Consider the following 25,439-nt stretch of genomic DNA (forward strand, 5'->3'; position numbering starts at 1 on the left):
CACTGAACCTCGTCTGAACACAGGAAAAAGCGAGGATTGCGAGGAAGAAGAACAAGTTAGGTACACACATAGCCAATTCTGCACCGAAAAGACGAACCTCGTCTGAACACAGGAAAAAGCGAGGATTGCGAGGAAGAAGAACAAGTTAGGTACACACATAGCCAATTCTGCACCGAAAAGAAAAACAAAACCCCGTTCCAGCATTGTCAATAAATCGACCGAGTTCCTCCACAGCAAAAAGCTCTTCCCAGAGCTTCAAAACTTTCTGGAGCGAGGGAATAAATCATCCTTATATCTTCCCAACTCCCAGACCATCTCAAAAAATTTCCCTCCCTCTATTTGTCTTAGTTGGTATCAAGCACCATTAACTTTTCCTTCTTATCCACTCTTTTTCCCTTTCTCCCTTTTCCCCTTTCTCAATTCTTTCCCTTTCTCCTCAGTTTTTTCTCCTTAAATACACGTTTCTCATCCCTCCATTAGTAAATGGGAGACGCACGCTTAGTTTCAATAAATGGTATTATTTACTTAGGTTCTCTTAACTCGATTCTAATTTGTTTACCTACTTGAGTTGTGTTGAGCAAATCCGGGAGGAAGTTAGACTTAGGTTAGGGCTTAGGATGAGCCATTTGTAGGTAAGTAGGTAGGTAATACCTCGGTATTTAGATATTATCAAAGATCAAGGTCAAGATACATAAATATCAAGATCAAGATACATAAATATCTATACTACCTACTTGTATTTTTAGCATTGCTAGAGAGTTATAGAGGTTCTCTTCTAGCTGTTTTAGGTTACGGCCCCCTGTTGATGATTGATCCGCCTAATACTATGATGAAAATAATCCACTTAATCTTAAGGTACCTACCAACTAGACAATCAAAGGTAGGTATAGCCTAATTAGTACATGGTGTGAGAACTCATGAAAATGACCACATAATAAATTATCATTGATTTAATACCGACGGTCCAGACCAATCTTGATTCAAATTGTTCTCTGTCAAATAATTTGTGGATGATTTGTGGATAACTTTGGTCTTCATCAGATCAAAATAGATAATGAGTCTAATGAGCTAAGATTTTTTTTATTATTATTAGTATTTTTATTTTTTATTTTTTTTTTCATAAAAAGCCTGCAGCCTGGTTTAGCTTCATTAAAACCAGGCCTGCACCAGTCTCATCCTTGTTGGTACAGCTCTTTTGTTTTCGGGTTCATTTCATTTATTTTCCCTCATATTTCCTCCCCTGCTCTTTCTCCCATCTTCCGTCTTTCTCTCGATTCCCCTTTTCTTGTTTTGTGTGTGTGTATTTTCTAAAGCAACTCTTACTGCCATCTTTTATTTTAACCCTCTCTCCTCTCCTTTCTTCTTCTTCTTCTTCTTCGTCTTCTTCTTCTTCTTCTTCTTCTTCGTCTTCGTCTTCTTCTTATAATTATTCGCGTCTTCGTGATGGTCTCCATTTGTTATTTTCTTCACCCTTTTCCGCTTCTTATACGAGTATCTTCTTCTCCTTTCTCTTTTCTTTCATCTCGTTCTTCTTCTTACACAAAAGGTATGACGATCTCTAGAAGTTATTAACAAAAAGAAGTTCGTCCTTATTCCAAGTAAAATCTTTCACACAGTGTTCACACACTGTCAGAGAGAAAAAAAGAACTCAGGGGACCCTAAACCGAATATTCCAACCAAATTTGAAAATTCGGACCGATTACAATATTTTCTCATTTCTCATTACAGAAAGTAAAAATCTGCACCTCCGATGAACTCCAAACTCGAAGGTAAAAAGTCCCCTCAGTTTCACCACCTCCACTGCCACCAGCCTTAGCAACACCCTATGTTATCTCTCTAACATTCCGCCATCATCTTCATACACTTTCCGATGAACTCCAAACTCGAAGGTAAAAGTCCCCTCAGTTTCACCACCTCCACTGCCACCAGCCTTAGCAACACCCTATGTTATCTCTCTAACATTCCGCCATCATCTTCATTTTCCCCACCCCCAATTCCTCCACCCTTAACTTTCCCCCTGTGAACTCTTCCCCCTAATTCCTTCACCCTGAAAATTTCCCTCTGAATTCCCCTCACTGTCAATTCTCCCCCTCGATTCTCCACTTCAACTCTTCCTCTCACTAACTTCATCTCCCACGAAAACTCTCGTTTTTAGTCCGTCCTTCCTTTATTAAATTACAATAGTAATAACTAGTGGTTGACCTGTCCTTTGTACGGGACCACCACACACACACCACACATTCATCACACCACACACACACACGCCACACACATCACACACCACACACACCCATCACACCACACACACACTCATCACACCACACACACACACCCATCTCACACACCCACCACACACACGGTCGCGCTACGCTCTCCCTGACATGTCCCAAACCTGGTCGACCTATATATCAAATTAAAGGTCTTTTTACCAGGAACACGAAAGTGGTGGTGCAAATTTTGTCCAGAAAACCATAAAGCGAAAAAACCAAAAAAACTGGTTTTGGGGGGATTTTTTTCACATTTTCTCACACAAATGAGCTCTGATCTCGAAATTTGTCGCACCCGCGACGACCTATGAACTCAAAGCGAGAAAGTTTTAGATAACACTTCAGTCGATAGTTCAAGACCGGTTTTAGAGTCATCTATGTTAAGCTACGCCGAGCAAGGCCAATAAATGGATGGGTGACTTGAACATTATATTGGGAATAAAGGGTGAACGGGCTCTAGTCTTGATTTAAATCATTACATGAAAGTAAAATCAAAAATCAAATCAATAATAATAAACTGAATATTAAACAAATTAGGTAGGTATAAATATCGAGATAGTAATTTAACGCCTTCTGGAAAATGTGGTCATTCTGATCTTTAGTATCTATTTTAGTATTTTAATTTTTACCTCCTTACCTAATATGATTTGCAGTCTATTTATTTACACAACAAATAGGGTATCTACGTATCTACATGAGTCGTTGCTTGTGAAAATACAGCTCTATTTTTACAACAAAAAATATTCCCTCCCGAAAAAGCAAAAGCAAAAACCCATCAAATTACCAAATTTTATTTCTCAGACTTGACTATTACGTATCCATATTACCTAACAGTGTTTTTATTGTTGGGTATTTATTTTTCCATTTTTCTCGTGTGATTTCTGTCGAATTTTTTATAGACTTTAGGAACACTGTTGGGCGTATCTCCAAGATTTGAGAGTTGACAGTATTTTTCGTTTTATAATTTCTTGTTTTACAATTTCTTGTTTTCTCGAGTAAAAGTCACGTTCGAGATGCTGAATAATGTCGCATCTCCTGACGTGGTTACAAAATTGTAATTTATCTTCCTCTCTCCTATTTGTAATTATGTCGTAATTATTATTGTTATAATAGTTGAGAAGGGTTTGTGAGATCTTGTAAATATGTAACTACCTATCTAGAATTCTTTTTGGACCGCTTTCCATTACATCAAGGCACATTCTTTGACACCCATGCTTATCCCGGAACGGAAAAATTTGGCCAGAAAATTTCTGGTCCTGTCGGGATTTGAACCCAATAATGCTACAAGGTTCAAACCGGGTGACTGGAATAACAGTGGCACTGGGGAACCCAAAGAAGAAATTATGTATTAATACCTACTTAATAGATACTTAATAGATATGCAAAGGAATCACAAAAGAAGATATGCAATAAACCCAGTGACTTTTTATTTAATCCAAAATCAACATTTTGGAGCCCAAATTTCCCCCAAAGTTCCTCATTGACCATCACATGGTTCATGGGTGATGATTTGATGATTATTTGATTATTATAGAACTTAAACCCAACCAATCAAGCACTATTGGGTACTTGTTGAGTAGTTTTTTAGATTCGTACACACTCTGTTTACTTCCTCTTTTGATGATCCTAATGATGACAGAGCATGGAATTGTGCTGCACTGATAAGTTTATGATGATGTTCGAATTGCGCCGATTTGACCGATTTCATAAAGAGAAATATACAGATGATAGCAGAAGTAGTGAACTATCAATAAATTCATAATGTAGAGAATTAGAATAAAAGACTGGTAAAGAAGAATAGAGAAATCTCATTAGAAAAAATCCTCATCTAATTTCAGTAGTGTACACGGTGAACCTTGGGTCAGGAGGTTGGTGGTTCGAGCTCAACTCAAGTAATTAATTTGTAGTAGGTACGTGTGTTGTGGAACAACGAGGAACGAGATTTGTGAGAAGGATTTATGCTTAACACAACTGAATTCCCATTAGAAAAATCTGAACTACCTTTGGCTTCGACCACACGACATATCACCTCATGATGTTGGTGGTTCATCGGCGCAATTTGATATCAGTCAAGTTTATTACTCTCCTGACTAACAATAAAGTCATAAATTACCTAACATTCCCTATCACTGAGTAAATATTTCACACTCCAGTGTGACCTAATCAAATACACAAAACTCAAGCAAAATACGACAAGATGTTTCACAGATATCAGAGGAGAGTGGTTTCGATAATTTACAGCAATTAACTACAACTGGTGTAAATATGTACATAAACCTATCTACAACTGTTATTAAATATGTACATAGACCTATTTACAAGTTCTGCTTAACTATGACTTTGTGTTTACTGGAACTTGGAAGGACGAAAACAACGCATGAAGGCAATTTGCTCATTATATTTTGGGCCCCGATCGGTCCTCTGGGGACCCCAAAAAGTTTTTTTTTCCGAGTGAGTTCTACAGTTCACAAAACAACTAGTAGTTTGATTGAGTTTTAATATTCCTGATGTATAACTCCTGAGGTCTTTTGTTACGGGGGTTTAACCCTCCATTCGGCGAAAAACTACCCGCCACGCCGACTTAAATTAACCTAAAAAAGCCCGAGTGTTGCCGGGAAAAGCCAGCAATTATTCTTCAGTTTATTCGAGAGACACCGAGAGACACCTAAGCAAGGTCTATTGTAATAATTATGCATTGTAAAATGTTAAACCCATAAAATACACGAGACCTTGTTTAGACTGCTGGGGTAAAGGGACTTTCTAGTCTCATTCGAGCAGGATAAACAAGGTATATTCTATTCTATTCTTATTTCGTCCAAAACAATTATAATGAAGCAACCTTCAAAACAATATTATCAACCACCCTTCAACAGCCCTCTTAAACCTGTAGGTACAAATCAAATGTAACTTACAGACTGTTAGCTTAACAGGCCTTCCAAGAGCTAAAAAAGTACTGTTGAAATCTACCCTAAGTATAATTTATTATATACCTACATAAAGTTGCTAAATTTGATTTGTTCGATATATGTAGGTACATATTTATATTAGTAGGTATCTACCAATTCTTCTTATTAGAAGTTCCTACATTTCTGTCAGAAGGGAAGCAACACCAAAAACTAGTACCTATGATTATTTTCAGATATATCTACCTACTATTATAATAAATCACATATTATAACAAACCTACAGGTTAGCATATCCCCTGTTTTCAACACAAGATAGTCAAATACTAATGTCTTGTACCGGAATACCATTCGATAAAGAGAACATAGTGTTTACTAACAAGACTAAACTATGCGCCTCCACAAGATACTAGGTTCTTAGAACAGATCACTCAATCTTGTCAGACAAGGCAAATATTGGACCGTTTTATCTGTAGCTCGCTTTGGAATCAGGTGAGTCAACTCAATTTGGTCCTGAGGAATGGAAACTATGCCAGATAACAACACGATGGTATTTCCTAGCTCTATTTACATACGAGTGTTACTAGAATTATTGAAATCGTGCAAGTAGCAACCATTTTTAATGTTTAAAACCCTTATCTTGGCAGAGATTTTTTTCGTCCTTTTTTGACGTAATTCTTCATGTGAGTCTAGAGTAATTTGTGTGAACATCACGGGATTCAGACTTATACAGAGTTGTTCCTCAGACAGTTCACCAGAGGTTCCTTTTTGTCATTTCTAAAAATATGGACGAAGTTTGTCTGCAGATGACATTAAAGTGTTGCAATTTGGATGTATCCATATGGATACAATGCCAAGATAAGGATCTCTTCTATCCAGCGGCTATTGCGTGCTGCTTTTCCAAACCTGCTCAGACTGGTCAGGTTAATGTCGACTAATCCAGGGTAAAATCCCTATCACTAAAGACCTCAGAAGCAGTAATTTTTAACTTTAAACCTCTAAAAAATTACTATTCTTTAGAAGTAGTTACCTTTATTACTCTCAAGGTGTGTTCACACACAGTTGCCATCGATAGACGTCGATCGATTTCGACTGACACGTCTACACTGCCTCGACAACGTAGATTGCCCTCCCCGATCGACAGCCGGTCGACCATGTTTGGGCCCACCTTTATACCTATGAGCTATGATCCTATGACATAAATTATTTAGTTAAATTCCCACGTACCTTTCCTATCCTTTGATCTAGTTGAATTCCTATTGGTAAAGGATGATAGTTGTGAATGATCTAAGCCCGACATCACATGGGGGGAGTTTTCTCGGAAATCGCCTGATTCTGCCCATACTGAAATCAAAAGCAAACGGATTTTTCGTTAATGAATTGATTTGCTATTTGTGTAATCCATAACAGCAATTATTATCGAATAAATCAAAAAAAGAAGGAGGACAACTCTCGGACAAAAAAGGAGAAACAAAGAGAAAAAGTTGTAAAAAGGGTTAGAGAAGAGGAGGAGAAAAAAAAAAATCTGGTGTGAACATCACACGACTTTCCTTATCCTATTGAATGATGCTTATTTGAGTGTTCTTTTACCCTAACTTGCCGTTTGTGTACCTATAAGGGATTAGAATTCCCGAATTTAGTCTGTTAACGACCGGAGATTCCGGAGGATAAAATAGGTACCTGATTATTTTTGTTTAGTATTAAAATCACATTTTTCCAAATTAAATCAAATTTATCAAATGATTCATATGATACAGTTAGTCGATATAGCTGAGAACCGCCAAAAAAACGGTAGAAAACCGCCAAAAAGCGGTCAAAATACCACCAACCGCAGCACCTATTTCAACCAAACGTTTTGTGTTGCATCCTTGTCACATTTGTGAACTACATACCAAATTTCAAGTCTTTAGCTCAACCGTTTAGTCGATATAGCTGAAAACCGCCAAAAGACGGTAGAAAACCGCCAAAAAGCGGTCAAAATACCACCAATCGCAGCACCTATTTTAACCAAACGTTTTGTGTTGCATCCTTGTCACATTTGTGAACTACATACCAAATTTCAAGTCTTTAGCTTTTGCCGTTCCCGAGATATTGTTAAATTACACCGAAAACCGCCAAAAAGCGGTAAAATGCCGCCAACCGTTGCACCGATCCTAACCAGTTCTCGAGATATTGTTTGTTTACAGACAGACAGACACACACACACGGACCAATGGCTGAAACTTTGGATTTAGGCTCTAGGGACATGATTCATATGATACAGTTGGTTATAATTTAGATTAGTGTTAACGTTAACCAAAGTTATATCTAGGAACTAGATAGATCTCTTAGGTAAGTTTACTTCAATTTCAAGCAGTTTTCAATAGACTAGAAATCCAGAATTTTTTTTCAAATAGGTAAATTTAATAATTGAAAATATTGTTGCTTATTTCTACCATAGTGTAATAGATATGATATTGTTCACGGAAAAGAGTCTCTCAAAAATTAAGCTCTCACCATCTTGATTCCTGTTTTTCCTGAAACCGACAAAAGGATACAGAGATGATTATTATACATAGTACCCCCACACCTGTTGGGGGGACTTTTTTTCATAATTTATTGAGTTAGATGAAATTTTTATTTATTTAGAGAACAACTGATGATGATTATTTAAGGATTTTAAGGAATGTCGGGCGTTATTTGGATCAAAATTTCTGAACGCCATTTTCGTTTTGTTGGAATTTCTGTAGGTAGGTACCGTCTACAAAAATCATTTTTTTTGTCTTCTTTATCAGGAACAATTCAATTCTAATCCCAATTACCTAAAGAGGTAAATATCGAGATAGTAATTTAACGCCTTCTGGAAAATCTGGTCATTTTAATACCTGTTTTAGTAGGTATTTTAATTTTTACCTCCTTAATATAATTTCCAGTCTATTTATTTACACAACAAATAGGGTATCTACCTACATTATTCTACATGAGTCGTTGCGTGTGAAAATACAGCTCTATTTTTACAACAAATATTCCCTCCCGAAAAAGCAAAAACCCATCAAATTACCAAGTTTTATTTCTCAGACTTAACTATTACGTACCCATATTACCTAACAGTGTTTTTATTATTATTATTTATTTTTTGATTTTTCTCGTGTGATTTTTGTCGAAATTTTTATAGACTTCAGGAACACTGTTGGGCGTATCTCCAAGATTTCAGAGTTGACAGTATTTTTCATTTTATAATTTCTTGTTTTACAATTTCTTGTTTTCTTGAGTAAAAGTCACGTTCGAGATGCTGAATAATGTCGCATCTCCTGACGTGGTTACAAAATTGTAATTTATCTTCCTCTCCTATTTGTATTTTTTTTTACTTTGGGAGAAACACTGGATACTCTACTAACAGAGTTCTCAAACATTAAAATTTGTTATCCGAATTTAAACCCTATGAAGGAGAGGGGTTTTGACATCCCCACCAATTTGTAGTTATTCTTACACGGATCTCTACAATATTGTAGAATTTTTCTTATACTCCCATTTCTTTTATTAGATAGGGATCTGAGGAAGCTAAATAAAAAAAGATTAAGTGCGTCTAATTCACGACACTTAAAATGTAGCTGGCAGGGAGATTTACAAATCCAAATGGACCAAGATCCAAGATGCAATGGTACCTATACAAATCCCCGAAGTCGTACGCAGTAGGAGGTAGGTAGTTACATACGTAATGGTAATGACCATAAAAAACCTTAATTGTTTTAATTAAGGATGGTAACCATAAAGAAATGGGAAGTAATAATAAATATAGGTACCTATAAAAAAAAAAAAAATATTCCTTCACCCTGAAAATTTCCCTCTGAATTCCCCTCACTGTCAATTCTCCCCCTCTATTCTCCACTTCAACTCTTCCTCTCACTAACTTCATCTCCCACGAAAACTCTCGTTTTTAGTCCGTCCTTCCTAGTCTTGATTTTAAATCATTACATGAAAGTAAATTCAAAAATCAAATCAATAATAATAAACTGAATAATAAACAAATTAGGTAGGAACATAGGTACTGATTTTCTTTAACCACGATCGAATAAACTACCTACGGGGTAAAAAATTCCCGGAGGGACGGGCCCAGCTTGTTCCCCTAAATATGGAATTCGGGAGGGGGAGAGAGTGGAAATATGGCAGGATGGGAGAGAGAAAGGGAGGAAAGCTGAGCTTGTGTCTCGAAATTTTCAGTAGTGAAAGAGGGAGGGACTATTTGTAATTATGTCGTAATTATTATTGTTATAATAGTTGAGATTGAGAAGGGTTTGTGAGTCTTGTAAATATATAACTAGCTATCTAGAATTCTTTTTGGACCGCTTTCCATTACATCAAGGCACATTATTTGACACCCATGCCTATCCCGGAACGGAAAAGTTTGGCCAGAAATTTTCTGGCCCTGTAGGGATTTGAACCCAGTAGGTACCACAGACGTCAGCAGGAATCTAATAATGCTAGAAGGCTCAAACTGGGTGACTGGAATAAGAACAGTGGCACTAGGGAACCCAAAGAAGAAATTATGTATTAATAATACTTAATGCAAAGGAATCACAGAAGAAGATATGCAATAAACCCAGTGACTTATTATTTAACCCAAAATCAACATTTTGGAGCCCAAATTCCACCCAAAGTTCCTCATTGACCATCACATGGTTGATTATTATAGAACTTAAACCCGACCAATTAAGCACTGTTGGGTACTTGTTGAGTAATTTTTTAGATTCGTACACACTCTATTTGTTTCCTCTTTTGATGATCCTAATGATGACAGAGCATGGAATTGTGCTGCACTGATAAGTTTATGATGATGTTCGAATTGCGCCGATTCGACCGACTTCATTAATAAAGAGAAATATACAGATGATAGCAGAAGTAGTGAACTATCAATAAATTCATAATGTAGAGAATTAGAATAAAAGACTGGTAGAGAAGAATAGAGAAATCTCATTAGAAAAAATCCTCATCTAATTTCAGTAGTGTAGGTACACGGTGGACCTTGGGTCAGGAGGTTGGTGGTTCGAGCTCAACTCAAGTAATTAATTTGTAGTACGTGTGTTGTGGAACAACGAGGAACGAGATTTGTGACAAGGATTTATGCTTAACACAACTGAATATTCCCATTAGAAAAATCTGAACAACCTTTTTGGCTTCGAACACACGACATATCACCTCATGATGATGATGGTTCATCGGCGCAATTTGATATCAGTCAAGTTTATTACTCGGCCATAACAGGGCAAAAGGAAATAGTCAATCGTTACGTAGGCACTTGGTAACATGGAGACATTAGGTCAACTAAAATTTGCCATTAACTTGATAGAGGAAATAAAAAGTAAGAGTGAGATTTTCCCTATACAGCACAGAAAAAGTTTTCCTATAGGTCCAGAAAACTGTTTGTCACATCAGCAAACATTGACACGAACCAATACATATTATCAATTATGGAGGACTGTTTCAGAAGTTCTGTGAGAGATGTCAGTATTAATGTAACATTATGAAATGCCATCGAGAGGAAAGCAGACGAAATATTATATCACATCCAGTTTCAATGCGCCCACTTTAATTTAGCCCTCCCCGGTCAGTTCTATTACACGGTGTCTGTTTCTATGTACACTAGTATTTTTCTATGTACTTCAGTATGTTTCTATGTGCACCGGTTCTAATGTACACCAATATGTTTGAAAAAGTCTGATGTACACTGTGTAAGTTTTCCCATAATATTGTAGGACAACTACACTACTCGTTCAGCGTAGAGAAGAATAGAGAAATCTCATTAGAAAAAATCCTCATCTAATTTCAGTAGTGTACACCGTGGACCTTGTGTCAGGAGGTTGGTGGTTCGAGCTCAACTCAAGTAGGTAATTAATTTGTAGTACGTGTGTTGTGGAACAACGAGTAACGAGATTTGTGACAAGGATTTGTGCTTAACACAACCGAATTCCCATTAGAAAAATCTGAACAACCTTTGGCTTCGAACACACGAAATATCACCTCATGATGTTGGTGGATCATCGGCGCAATTTGATATCAGTCAAGTTTATTACTCTCCTGACTAACAATAAAGTCATAAATTACCTAACATTCCCTATCACTGAGTAAATATTTCACACTCCAGTGTGACCTAATCAAATACACAAAACTCAAGCAAAATACGACAAGATGTTTCACAGATATCAGAGGAGAGTGGTTTCGATAATTTACAGCAATTAGCTACAACTGGTGTAAATATGTACATAAACCTATCTACAACTGTTATTAAATATACATAGACCTATCTACAACTGTTATTAAATATATACATAGACCTATTTACAAGTTCTGCTTAACTATGACTTTGTGTTTACTGGAACTTGGAAGGACGGAAACAACGCATGAAGGCAATTTGCTCATTATATTTTGGGCCCCGATCGGTCCTCTGGGGACCCCAAAAAGTTTTTTTTTTTTCCGAGTGAGTTCTACAGTTCACGAAACAACTAGTAGTTTGATTGAGTTTTAATATTCCTGATGTATAACTCCTAAGGTTTTTAGTTACGGGGGTTTAACCCTCCATTCGGCGACAAACTACCGGCCACGCCGACTCAAATTAACCTAAAAAAGCCCGAGTGTTGCCGGGAAAAGCCAGCAATTATTCTTCAGTTTATTCGAGAGACACCTTATTTCGTCCAAAACAATTATAATGAAGCAACCTTCAAAACAATTATCAACCACCCTTGAGCCGAGATCTGAGAGCAACAACTTCCAAGTTCTCATTTTTCTGTCAAGAATGTGAAAAGATATCCAGATTACAAGAGGTTTTCTCCATTACACACAGCGGACACTATGAAAACAATTTAAAAATCCAATCATCCATTTCCCCCCTCAATCGAGGAGGACAAAAGATATCCAGGTTACAACAAGAGGTTTTCTCCATTACACACAGCGGACACTATGAAAACAATTTAAAAATCCAATCATCCATTTCCCCCCTCAATCGAGGAGGAAAAAATCATATAAATTAGGAACATAAGGGTTACAAAATGTGAAACATAACTCTGGGGGTATAACAGCGATCATATAAATTAGGAACATAGGGTTACAAAATGTGAAACATAACTCTGGGGGTATAGCAGCGTTAGGGGTGTAAAAATATTTTTCCGAACTGTCAATTTGGATTAATGAATTAATTTGTATACGATTTTTCTCTTTTCTCGGCTCCTCTGTGTTGGAAACACTGAAAAGTTTCTGTTTTTATTGTCCCAACATAATTTTCCTTGCTATGATAATAATTATTATTGTTTGTGACGAATGCGTTTTTCTATTTAAATGGTAATCAGGTTTTTATCGGTGTTGGCTTTGAACTTAGTTTTTACATGGGATATGGGATGACGGGACACACACATGTTGAATACATTTATGTTCTTTGTTTCCCTTATTTACTTTGGAGATGGGTGATTGTCTATTTTAGCTTTCTATCGATGAAACAGCTGATACCGAGGAGGTCTATGAAAGAAGGGACCGTTTTCTGCATCAGGGTTATCAAAAATTTCCTCTGTGTTGGAAACACTGAAAAGTTTCTGTTTTTATTGTCCCAACATAATTTTCCTTGCTATGATAATAATTATTATTGTTTGTGACGAATGCGTTTTCCTATTTAAATGGTAATCAGGTTTTTATCGGTGTTGGCTTTGAACTTAGTTTTTACATGGGATGACGGGACACACACATGTTGAATACATTTATGTTCTTTGTTTCCCTTATTTACTTTGGAGATGGGTGATTGTCTATTTTAGACTCAGAAGGCCCCAAAAATAGATATTTAATGCCTTTTTTTTTCCCCAGTCAATCTCTGACGCATGTAACCATTGACTCCATTGAGAGAGCACGGTTAGCAAATAACACACAACCCAAAACGAAATGTTAAACACGATGTTTTACACTGATAAGAACTGATAACAGAACGCCGGGTCACAGTTCAAACTTATACAGAGTTGTTCCTCAGACAGTTCACCAGAGGTTCCTTTTTGTCATTTCTAAAAATATGGACGAAGTTTGTCTGCAGATGACATTAAAGTGTTGCAATTTGGATGTATCCATATGGATACAATGCCAAGATAAGGATCTCTTCTATCCAGCGGCTATTGCGTGCTGCTTTTCCAAACCTGCTCAGACTGGTCAGGTTAATGTCGACTAATCCAGGGTAAAATCCCTATCACTAAAGACCTCAGAAGCAGTAATTTTTAACTTTAAACCTCTAAAAAATTACTATTCTTTAGAAGTAGTTACCTTTATTACTCTCAAGGTGTGTTCACACACAGTTGCCATCGATAGACGTCGATCGATTTCGACTGACACGTCTACACTGCCTCGACAACGTAGATTGCCCTCCCCGATCGACAGCCGGTCGACCATGTTTGGGCCCACCTTTATACCTATGAGCTATGATCCTATGACATAAATTATTTAGTTAAATTCCCACGTACCTTTCCTATCCTTTGATCTAGTTGAATTCCTATTGGTAAAGGATGATAGTTGTGAATGATCTAAGCCCGACATCACATGGGGGGAGTTTTCTCGGAAATCGCCTGATTCTGCCCATACTGAAATCAAAAGCAAACGGATTTTTCGTTAATGAATTGAAGGTAAAATGAAAATTGCGACAAAATAATTTGTCATTTGCGAAGTAGGTACTTTGGTACACAGAGTAGGTACATAGTTGAAAAATAAAGGTGTAAAAGGTTAAGCAATATTTGTTACTAAACGCAAAGTAGGTATGTATATCTAGGTAATAATTATTTATATTTACCCACTGATTCATGACACTTTGAAAAACAAACATTTAAATACTTATAATAATTCATAGTAAAAATACCTATGTAGGCTTTTGAATGAATAAAACTTTTCGAAAGTGATTTATGTGAAATTAGTGGAGATGTCAGGATTACCAAAGTTGATAAAGTACGTATAAACAGAAAGCAAGTAATGAGCTACGTTTCGCAGGTGACAAAAAGTCTGAAGGCAATGCTTCTTATAATAACCATTCAGAAATGATTCACATTTAGGTACCTACATTGTATTTACCATTCAGAAAAATTCACATTTACCTACATTTTAATCAACGTTCAGAAAACCCCCACTCTTTTAAGTCCGCCCTCTCCGGAGATCATTACAGAAGTCAAATAAATCTGGTACTGCACTACCTTCAGTATCTTCACCATAATAGTGACATTTCACAAGAGAAGAAGCCGTAATTCCCTTTCTTTATAGAGCCTATCATTCTTTGGACACTTGGACAGTGCATTTATTTAGTGCCCAATTTATTCATTGGACGAACACGAAATGATTCCTACTCTGCTGGTAGATACAGGTAGGAACTCAACCATTCTCTCTTTGTAGGTATTTATTAACTTTACTTTTTATCCACCTAGGTAATTACCTACAAGAAAATTGTAGAGAGTTATCTATATAAAATATAGATTTCTTTCCTTCCTAATACATATAGGTACCTATATCAGCATTAAAAACAGACTATTGCATGCTTTTCATTGCATCTTATCTGTGGCTCTTTCTAACATAGTACAGTTATTCGTTATTTCGACCAAAAAATCTGAAAAATCCCTACAATACTTTCTAGAGATATACCTACTTACCTATGTATGTATAGGTACTAAAGTTTTAATGGTACCTACCTCGTAACAGTCCTAACCCAACCCCTTTGGTTCGGAGTGACAATATTGTTACAGGTGCTCGTATTATTTATAATATTAGGAAAGCACACTATTACAACAGTAGGTACCTAAATCACCAGAAATAAAGATTTACTTGAAATCGCTATGAGCATACCACCTTGGGGGAAAATCTGGTCATTGAAGTAAGAGCAGATAAAATGCTCAACAGGAAACACTAAACGATAAGGAACCTAACCGTTATAACACTGGTCAACTGATCCTGACAAAGGCTAACCACACAACGGACTGGTCAAACAGAAAAAAAGGGTTGAAGACGAATTAAAAACATTGAAAATTGAAGATTGATCGCTTTTCTAGCACGAACCATTGTCCCATTTTTATTAGCTGATTTAGCATTTCCATTTCAAGCAAGGGTGGAGGACAGAGTGTTTGCATATGCATATAGTATTGTCCTTTGAATCGCATTATTTGAATCATTGTATCAGGGAGAATAATAGAAAATAAAAAGTAAACAAAGTAATTATTTTCTCATACAGTGGTGGTGATTTATTTGTGGTCACGTGAGTATGGAAGTGTGGTCAATTTAATAGTGGTCAGTTCAGCTAATATTGTTCACACAATATCAATGGGAACTACATTAGATGTTATTGTAGGTTACAACAAGAGGTTTTCTCCATTACACACAGCGGACACTATGAAAACAATTTAAAAATCCAATCATCCATTTCCCCCCTCAATCGAGGAGGAAAAAAATCATATAAATTAGGAACATAGGGTTACAAAATGTGAAACATAACTCTGGGGGTATAACAGCGTTGGGGGTGTAAAAATATTTTTCCGAACTGTCAATTTGGATTAATGAATTAATTTGTATACTATTTTTCTCTTTTCTCGGCTCCTCTGTGTGCAAGTAGAGTCATAAAAAGTAGAGCCCAGTATAATCTAGAAACGACATCATTTGTGCTGATTGTCATACACAAAAAGCCCACTCTGAGGATTAGGTGTTGGGACAAAGAACCAAAAGATGGGTCAAAACGAATCTGTATTGATTACTGAACTCAATTTAATACAAAAAAAAGGGCAGCCTAGTTAGCTTAGTGGGTAATGCGTCTGCCTTGTAAGCGCTAGGCCGCGGGTTCGATTCCCGCCCGGGGCGGATTTTATCCTGATGGGATAATCTGCGTCTGCCTTGTAAGCGCTAGGCCGCGGGTTCGATTCCCGCCCGGGGCGGATTTTATCCTGATGGGATAATGTTCGGGTGGCGCGTCTGCCTTGTAAGCGCTAGGCCGCGGGTTCGATTCCCGCCCGGGACGGATTTTATCCTGATGGGATAATGTTCGTTCTCGAAACGGCTGGCTTTCTCCTATCCTGTCTTCCTTCTCTCTTCGATTTCGGGACGATAAGACCGGAACGGCTGGCTTTCTCCTATCCTGTCTTCCTTCTCTCTTCGATTTCGGGACGATAAGACCATAGCAGTTACAGTTCCCCCTGGCTTTCTCCTATCCTGTCTTCCTTCTCTCTTCGATTTCGGGACGATAAGACCATAGCAGTTACAGTTCCCTCTGTGTTCCTATCCTGTCTTCCTTCTCTCTTCGATTTCGGGACGATAAGACCATAGCAGTTACAGTTCCCTCTGTCGGCAGGCTTTCTCCTATCCTGTCTTCCTTCTCTCTTCGATTTCGGGACGATAATCGCTTTCTCCTATCCTGTCTTCCTTCTCTCTTCGATTTCGGGACGATAAGACCATAGCAGTTACAGTTCCCTCTGTCAACTTTCTTCCACCTGGCTTCCTTCTCTCTTCGATTTCGGGACGATAAGACCATAGCAGTTACAGTTCCCTCTGTCAAACCTCTTTAAAATGGTTCGATTCCCGCCCGGGGCGGATTTTATCCTGATGGGATAATGTTCGTTCTCGGAACGGCTGGCTTTCTCCTATCCCTCTCTTCCTTCTCTCTTCGATTTCGGGACGATAAGACCATAGCAGTTACAGTTCCCTCTGTTAAACCTCTTTAAAAAAATTCCTTCTCTCTTGATTTCGGGACGATAAGACCATAGCAGTTAGAGTTCTCTCTGTCAAACCTCTTATAAAAAAAAATAATAAAAAAATCAAAGGACCTTTTACAAAAGGCTTGATTCTGAAGACTTCATTCCAACAAGAGCCGCCCTAGGAGGTCGCCTCCTCCCCATTAACTTTTGCAAACCTCACTCCTAAGTTAACTTTGTTTCGTTCGGATAGTAAAAAAGTATAATTTGTTAGTCATTCTAAAAAAAAAGAAAAAAAATCAAAGGACCTTCTACAAAAGGCTTGATTCTGAAGACTTCATTTCAACAAGAGCCGCCCTAGGAGGTCGCCTCCTCCTCCCCATTAACTTTTGCAAACCTCACTCCTAAGTTAACTTTGTTTCGTTCGGATAGTAAAAAAGTATAATTTGTTAGTCATTCACTTCTTTGTATTTTTCATGTCCCCATATGGGAGTTGGAGCTTTTTGTTCTGTTAGGTAAACAGCACAAACAGAGCAACATGAACACAAATTTATGATCGTGGTAAAATAAGAGGGGGAGACAGTATGGATGCTGGATAGATAAAGCTCGTGATTTCATGTAGGTAGCTCAGAAGAAAACATTGGAGAGTCCTCAAATAAAATGTGATTTTAGAATTTTGATTCTAACAATGTGGAGAGTTGGAGAGGGATTACCTAGTATGGATGCTGGATAGATAAAGTTCGTGATTTCATGTAGCTCAGAAGAAAACATTGGAGAGTCCTCAAATAAAATGTGATTTTAGAATTTTGATTCTAACAATGTGGAGAGTTGGAGAGGGATTTTGGCATCTCCACCAATACAAATTAATACACATGGGGATTTTGGCATCTCCACCAATAAATTTTTTACTTTGGGAGAAACACTGGATACTCTACTAGCAGAGTCCTCAAACATTAAAATTTGTTATCCGAATTTAAACCCTATGAAGGAAAGGGGTTTTGACATCCCCACCAATTTGTAGTTATTTTTACACGGATCTGTACAATTGTAGAATTTTTCTTATACTCCCATTTCTTTTATTAGATATAGGGATCTGAGGAAGCTAAATAAAAAAAGATTAAGTGCGTTTAATTCACGACACTTAAAATCTAGCTGGAAGGGAGATTTACAAATCCAAATGGACCAAGATGCAATGGTACCTATACAAATCCCCGAAGTCGTACGCAGTAGGAGGTAGGTAGTTACATACGTAATGATAATGACAATAAAAAAGCTTAATTGTTTTAATTAAGGATGGTAACCATAAAGAAATGGGAAGTAATAATAAATATGTAGGTACCTATATTAAAAAAAAAAAAAAAAAAAAAAATGCCCCATCTAAACCAAATTTTTTTTTTTTTTTTTTTTTTTTTTTTTTTTTTAAAAAAAAAAATGCTCCATCTAATGACCAAATTTATTTTTTATTTTATTTTATATTTTTTTTTGTTTGTTTTAAAAAAAGAAGAAAATAATTACACAGAAGGAAAGTGTAATTCCTAATTGTCTAATTAATTTTATTTTATGTTCTCCTTCGGAAAATGTTTTCCACTGCATAAAACTGAGTTGTTTTTTCCAGACCAAAGAACTTGGCATTCACAACGTTGTTTTAATAAAACAAAAACAGCAAATGAGCAATTCTTTAGGTACAAACTTAGTTGAGATAAACTTAGAACCTAGGTACCTTCTTTTTCTATTTGCCCTAATTTTAAATTTGTTCATTAGAGAGATTGGTACAATCAAGTAGTCTTCTGTGGAAAACTGTTAAAACTGCCATTGGATAAAGTAAAAATATCACCATCATGTATAGGTATAGTGGATACTAGAATAAAATAAGGAAGAATACTTAAAAAATACCAGACTAAAGAAGTGAATAACTTCCAACTAGGTACCGAAAGACTGCAAAGGATGAAAGTTTCTTTGATACAGGGCAAAAGGAAATTAATAGTCAATCGTTACGTAGGCACTTGGTAACATGGAGACATTAGGTCAACTAAAATTTGCCATTAACTTGATAGAGGAAATAAAAAGTCTTAATTAAATTTTTTCATTAAAGAGATTGGGGTACAATCAAGTCTTCTGTGGAAAAGTGTTAAAACTGCCATTGGATAAAGTAAAAATATCACCATCATGTATAGGTATAGTGGATACTAGAATCAAATAAGGAAGAATACTTAAAAAATACCAGACTAAAGAAGTGAATAACTTCCAAATAGGTACCGAAAGACTGCAAAGGATGGAAGTTTCTTTGAGGCCATAACAGGGCAAAAGGAAATGATCAATCGTTACGTAGACACTTGGTAACATGGAGACATTAAGTCAACTAAAATTTGCCATCAACTTGACAGAGGAAATAAAAAGTAAGAGTGAGATTTTCCCTATAAAGCACCAGAAAAAGTTTTCCTATAGGTCCAGAAAACTCTTTGTCACATCAGCAAACATTGACACGAACCAATATTATCAATTATGGAGGACTGTTTCAGAAGTTCTGTGAGAGATGTCAGTAATGTCATTTGTTCAGTAAAGAGTTTGGTATAATCAAGTCTTCTGTGGAAAACTGTTAAAACTGCCATTGGATAAAGTAAAAATATCACCATCATGTATAGGTATAGTGGAGACTAGAATGAAATAAGGAAGAATACTTAAAAAATACCAGACTAAAGAAGTGAATAACTTCCAACTAGGTACCGAAAGACTGCAAAGGATGAAAGTTTCCGAGTGAGTTCTACAGTTCACAAAACAACTAGTAGTTTGATTGAGTTTTAATATTCCTGATGTATAACTCCTGAGGTCTTTTGTTACGGGGGTTTAACCCTCCATTCGGCGAAAAACTACCCGCCACGCCGACTTAAATTAACCTAAAAAAGCCCGAGTGTTGCCGGGAAAAGCCAGCAATTATTCTTCAGTTTATTCGAGAGACACCGAGAGACACCTAAGCAAGGTCTATTGTAATAATTATGCATTGTAAAATGTTAAACCCATAAAATACACGAGACCTTGTTTAGACTGCTGGGGTAAAGGGACTTTCTAGTCTCATTCGAGCAGGATAAACAAGGTATATTCTATTCTATTCTTATTTCGTCCAAAACAATTATAATGAAGCAACCTTCAAAACAATATTATCAACCACCCTTGAGCCGAGATCTGAGAGCAACAACTTCCATGTTCTCATTTTTCTGTCAAGAATGTCAAAAGATATCCAGGTTACAACAATAGGTTTTCTCCATTACACACAGCGGACACTATGAAAACAATTTAAAAATCCAATCATCCATTTCCCCCCCTCAATCGAGGAGGAAAAAATCATATAAATTAGGAACATAAGGGTTACAAAATGTGAAACATAACTCTGGGGGTATAACAGCGAAATAAAAAGTAAGAGTGAGATTTTCCCTATACAGCACAGAAAAAGTTTTCCTATAGGTCCAGAAAACTGTTTGTCACATCAGCAAACATTGACACGAACCAATACATATTATCAATTATGGAGGACTGTTTCAGAAGTTCTGTGAGAGATGTCAGTAATGTCACATTACGAAATGCCATCGAGAGGAAAGCAGACGAAATATTATATCACATCCAGTTTCAATGCGCCCACTTTAATTTAGCCCTCCCCGGTAATAGACCTATGAGATTTGGGAAAATTAAAATTAACAAACTCAATATGTAATATAATTTTCATTAATCTTTTTATTAAAATTTAAGTCATCATTAAAGATTAAAAGTACCTTTAGACTGGACCATTAGGTAGCGGTAATTCCGAATTACTTTGTTAAATCTAATTAGATAAACATGCATATAGTATTGTCCTTTGAATCGCATTATTTGAATCATTGTATCAGGGAGAATAATAGAAAATAAAAAGTAAACAAAGTAATTATTTTCTCATACAGTGGTGGTGATTTATTTGTGGTCACGTGAGTATGGAAGTGTGGTCAATTTAATAGTGGTCAGTTCAGCTAATATTGTTCACACAATATCAATGGGAACTACATTAGATGTTATTGTAGGCTCACGTGCTATTATTTCGGGGTGCGCTAGAAACAGAAGTGTCAGTGAAAAGGATGAGGTACATAAAAAGCCTGGTATGCTCTGAGTTATTTACTTTCTTCCAGTCAAAGTCTTAGTAATTTTGTATGACTTATCTAAGGGCAGAAAGTTATAAACACAGTCGACAACTAGTGGAAAGCAGGGATCCCGAAATGTTAGTTTCATATCACATCGTTATTCTATAGCTCGTTTATAGATTTTTAATAGATTTAATAGATTTATTGATTACTTTCTTTTTACAACAATCTTTTCATGTTCCACTAAGTACATGTATAGGTAGTACTTTTCGGGAACATTAATAATTGCTATTAATTGCTTTTGTAAAAGGACCGTTTTACTTTGATAGAACTTACTTCGTTTTGTTACTAATAGGACCGGACTTTCCAGGGGTTGGTATTACCACTTTCTTTGTTCCCTGACTCCCGAGATTGAGTATCAGGACCATCAAATCAATAAATTGTTTCGTCTTACCTCGTTTCAGCTTCTCCAAAGGTTCCGGATGCAGTACCGTGGGAGGACAAGGTACAGGGTGGTGGTGTGAATCATGATGATGCAAATGATGATGGTGATGACCCAACATACTGGATGAGCCATCATGATGCATGTGTGACGTCACAGAATGGTGATGGTGGTCCAGAGCTGAGCTGGCCACAGATGTGGAAACGTTAGACACCAAATCCTGGAGGCATAGACTGGGGTCGGCCATTTCCAGCCGCTCCATCATAGTGATGTCCGTCACGCGGCTGTTTGACGAAAGTCCGCGAGGAAAAAACGGTCGAAACTTTGCGGGGAACTGGTTTTAAAATGCACTTTTGATTACAATTAATTTGTTACAACTGGAATTAATTTGTTTACGTAATTACGATTGATAAATTAATTTAAATAGTTTATTTGTTTTCGTCCTGCTGAGTTTTTGCCGTTTGTGACTCACGTGCTGTTGTTTCGGGGTGCGCTCAGTTTTGACAAAAACTGAGCTTAGAGAAATAGAAGTGTCAGTGAAAGGGATGAGGTACATAAAAAGCCTAGTATGCTCTGAGTTATTTACTTTCTTTCAGTCAAAGTCTTACACTCGTATTTATGAACGAGAATGATCGTTCTTAGATCAGTCTCAAGTCAAAATTGACCAATCAAATGCCTTGAGACTATACTTAGCACGAACTTAAGAGCCAGCATTTTGTTCATAAATATGGGTGTAATTTTGTATGACTTACCTAAGGGTAGAAAGTTAGAAACACAGTCGACAGCTAGTGGAAAGCAGGGATCCCGAAATGTTAGTTTCATATCACATCGTCATTCTATAGCTCGTTTATTAATTTCATTTGTAAAAGGACCGTTTTACTTTGATAGAACTTACTTCGTTTTATTACTAAAAGGACCGGACTTTCCAGGGGCTGGTATTACCTCTTTCTTTGTTCCCTGACCGTCGAGATTGAGTATCAAATCAATAAATTGTTTCGTCTTACCTCGTTTCAGCTTCTCCAAAGGTTCCGGATGCAGTACCGTGGGAGGACAAGGTACAGGGTGGTGGTGTGAATCATGATGATGCAAATGATGATGGTGATGACCCAACATACTGGATGAGCCATCATGATGCATGTGTGACGTCACAGAATGGTGATGGTGGTCCAGAGCTGAGCTGGCCACAGATGTGGAAACGTTAGACACCAAATCCTGGAGGCATAGACTGGGGTCGGCCATTTCCAGCCGCTCCATCATAGTGGTGTCCGTCACGCGGCTCTTTGACGAAAGTCCGCGAGGAAAAAACGGTCGAAACTTTGCGGGGAACTGGTTTTAAAATGCACTTTTGATTACAATTAATTTGTTACAACTGGAATTAATTTGTTTACGTAATTACGATTGATAAATTAATTTAAATAGTTTATTTGTTTTCGTCCTGCTGAGTTTTTGCCGTTTGTGTACCTATAAGGGATTAGAATTCCCGAATTTAGTCTGTTAACGACCGGAGATTCCGGAGGATAAAATAGGTACCTGATTATTTTTGTTTAGTATTAAAATCACATTTTTCCAAATTAAATCAAATTTATCAAATGATTCATATGATACAGTTGGTTATAATTTAGATTAGTGTTAACGTTAACCAAAGTTATATCTAGGAACTAGATAGATCTCTTAAGGTAAGTTTACTTCAATTTCAAGCAATTTTCAATACACTAGAAATCCAGAATTTTTTTTTCAAATAGGTAAATTTAATAATTAAAAATATTGTTACTTATTTCTACCATAGTGTAATCGATATGATATTGTTCACGGAAAAAAGTCTCTCAAAAATTAAGCTCTCACCATCTTGATTCCTGTTTTTCCTGAAACCGACAAAAGGATACAGAGATGATTATTATACATAGTTCAAATTCTCAAAATAAATAGTTTTTTTTGTTTTAAAATTAAAAAGTAAGGTTTAGGTTATTCAAAGTAAGGAATTTGATAGTCGGTGTAATGGTTCAAAAGTTAGTTTGCATTCCAGTGATTGTTATCAGGGTAATATCGAACCAGCAATCACTGGTATACAAGCTCAATCTTTAACCGTTGCACTGAGTTAAGCATTGGATCAAAGGATTAGCAGAGAGGTCTAATAACTTATTTTCTACAACCGTACAAAATCTTCGTCTTAAGAAACAAAATCATCAAGCAATTTGTTTTCATGCGGTGGACACTCTCGAGAAAATTATTCCCGATAAATTCTGTCACAATAGCTCGTTTCCCAGATGCAAACAAAATCCCTAAGAATGACAATTTCTAGCCTCGTCGTTCAGTCACCCCTGGTAAATGCCTGGACAGCATGCATAACTCAGCCAAGGTGGTGCTCCGAAACAAAACAAAGTGTCAGACCAAAATCCCGCGACAAAATCTTGGATCACCATCAAAACCATAGCATTTCAAAATTCCAATTTGTCCCAGTCGTTTCTGCGCGAAATAAAAATGAAAAATTTTGAGACTATTTAATCCCGTTGATATGTTTCATTTCTTTCTTCAAAGTTAAGACCTTAATCCCCTGTTCTAAGAATATTGCTTAGTTGGTGCGGGTTGCATACCCATGGCTTAACTCCTGTTTACCTTTTTATTTTACACTTCAATAGGTTTCCATGTTACCAAGATAATTTGTATTTCATTCAGTAGTTTTTTGTGCTAATAAAATGCATTTATGCTGTTTTTATTTACGAGCTATTAAGGACATTTCATTTTGTTCGTTAGTTAAAGGGGTAAGGTGGTGTGGATTTTGAAATGAAATATAGTCATAGTCATATGTTCTTTCAGATATTTCATATTTGTTTCTTTTTATTATTTATATCTATCTAGGTACCTGCTTCTTCTTCTTCTTCTTCTTCTTCTCTTTATTAGATTTTTATTAAGCTTAGTTCGTAAGCTTAGTTCTAAGTATACCCTATTAGTCTCTGTAATTTGTAAAAATGGATTTTTTCTTTTTCAATCCGTAAATTTGTAAAAATAAATAAATAAAATAAATAACGATGTATGTAGGTATATTATTTATGATTATTTCTATTTATTTAATTTTCAAGATAGATTTAGCCTATATGTTGTACCTACGTGCTGTTCTGTTGAATAGCTCTGGCCCGATCTTCAGATTTTGTTGCAAATCTGTATCGCTTTTGAGTCAGTGTCTGAATTAGTCCGAATTATTGTGTGTGGCATAAAATAATGCGGGATGTTTGTAAGTAGACATAGGTGATAGGTATCTAGACTTTATTTCTTATTTTAGGTATCTTACTCATAGATGATATTAATACCTATTATGTGAATTATTCAGAAAAATTGTCAATTGTATCTAATTAGGTATGTCATTCTTTATCTAGCCAAAATTGTGGGTCCACTAGAAAATTCTAAATAAGTTAAAAAGCTGTAATTAAATTTGATATTGCTTTCTATCTTTAGGTGTATTCACTTTAAAACAACTTAATGTCCTAAATAAAATCCTTGTGAATTTTCGAATTTAATACAAAGTGTACTTACATAGAAACAAGATGTGCCATGGTCTTTAATTTCAAGATCTATAAGGATTTATAACTGGGTTTTCTTGGTTTGGATTTGGAAAATCATGTTGAGTTTACACATAACCTAAATAATCATTATTAGATAGGTATTATTTTATTCTACTTTACCAGTTGAAGTAATGCGTTCAGGAGATAAAAGGGGGCCTTTTCAGAGCCTCTAAAGGCCCAGTTGGACAAAAATCCGATGAGTAATGAGAAATATTCATGTTTAGATAGGTACTCAAACAATTCAACATGTTTAGATAGGTATGTATTATCGTAGAATGATGAAAACATAGGCCGCAACCACCCCCTATATAGGTAAATGTCAATATTATTTATAAATAAATAAATTACAGTTAGATCCAGTTATAAATAAATAAAATAAATCTAATATTCAAGAAGAATACCTGTGCAATCAATGTGGGAATGAAAAATAGACTACAACAGTTTTGTGGGATTTTATCCTAGGTGGGAGGAAGGAGGATCAGGGATAAAATAAATTGGGGGGACAAGAGTATA

General features: G+C 36.3%; 1 protein-coding gene across 1 annotated transcript in view; it reads right to left on the reverse strand.

Annotated features, from left to right (window-relative positions):
- The window catches only part of LOC103513136 (pituitary homeobox homolog Ptx1-like), a 56,135-nt gene extending 31,141 nt beyond the window's left edge, over positions 1-24,994 (reverse strand). Inside the window, exons 1-5 of the mRNA XM_026826424.1 lie at positions 24,898-24,994; positions 22,312-23,231; positions 21,382-21,709; positions 13,636-13,752; positions 6,398-6,514 (exon numbers count right to left, since the gene is read on the reverse strand). Coding sequence (XP_026682225.1) covers positions 6,398-6,514; positions 13,636-13,752; positions 21,382-21,709; positions 22,312-22,626 — 877 coding nt within the window. The 5' untranslated portion in view covers positions 22,627-23,231; positions 24,898-24,994. The remainder of the gene's footprint in view (positions 1-6,397; positions 6,515-13,635; positions 13,753-21,381; positions 21,710-22,311; positions 23,232-24,897) is intronic.
- Positions 24,995-25,439: the final 445 nt, after the last annotated feature.

This window comes from Diaphorina citri, unplaced genomic scaffold, assembly GCF_000475195.1.
Source record: "Diaphorina citri unplaced genomic scaffold, Diaci psyllid genome assembly version 1.1 scaffold929, whole genome shotgun sequence".
NCBI classification, from domain to species: Eukaryota; Metazoa; Arthropoda; class Insecta; order Hemiptera; family Psyllidae; genus Diaphorina; species Diaphorina citri.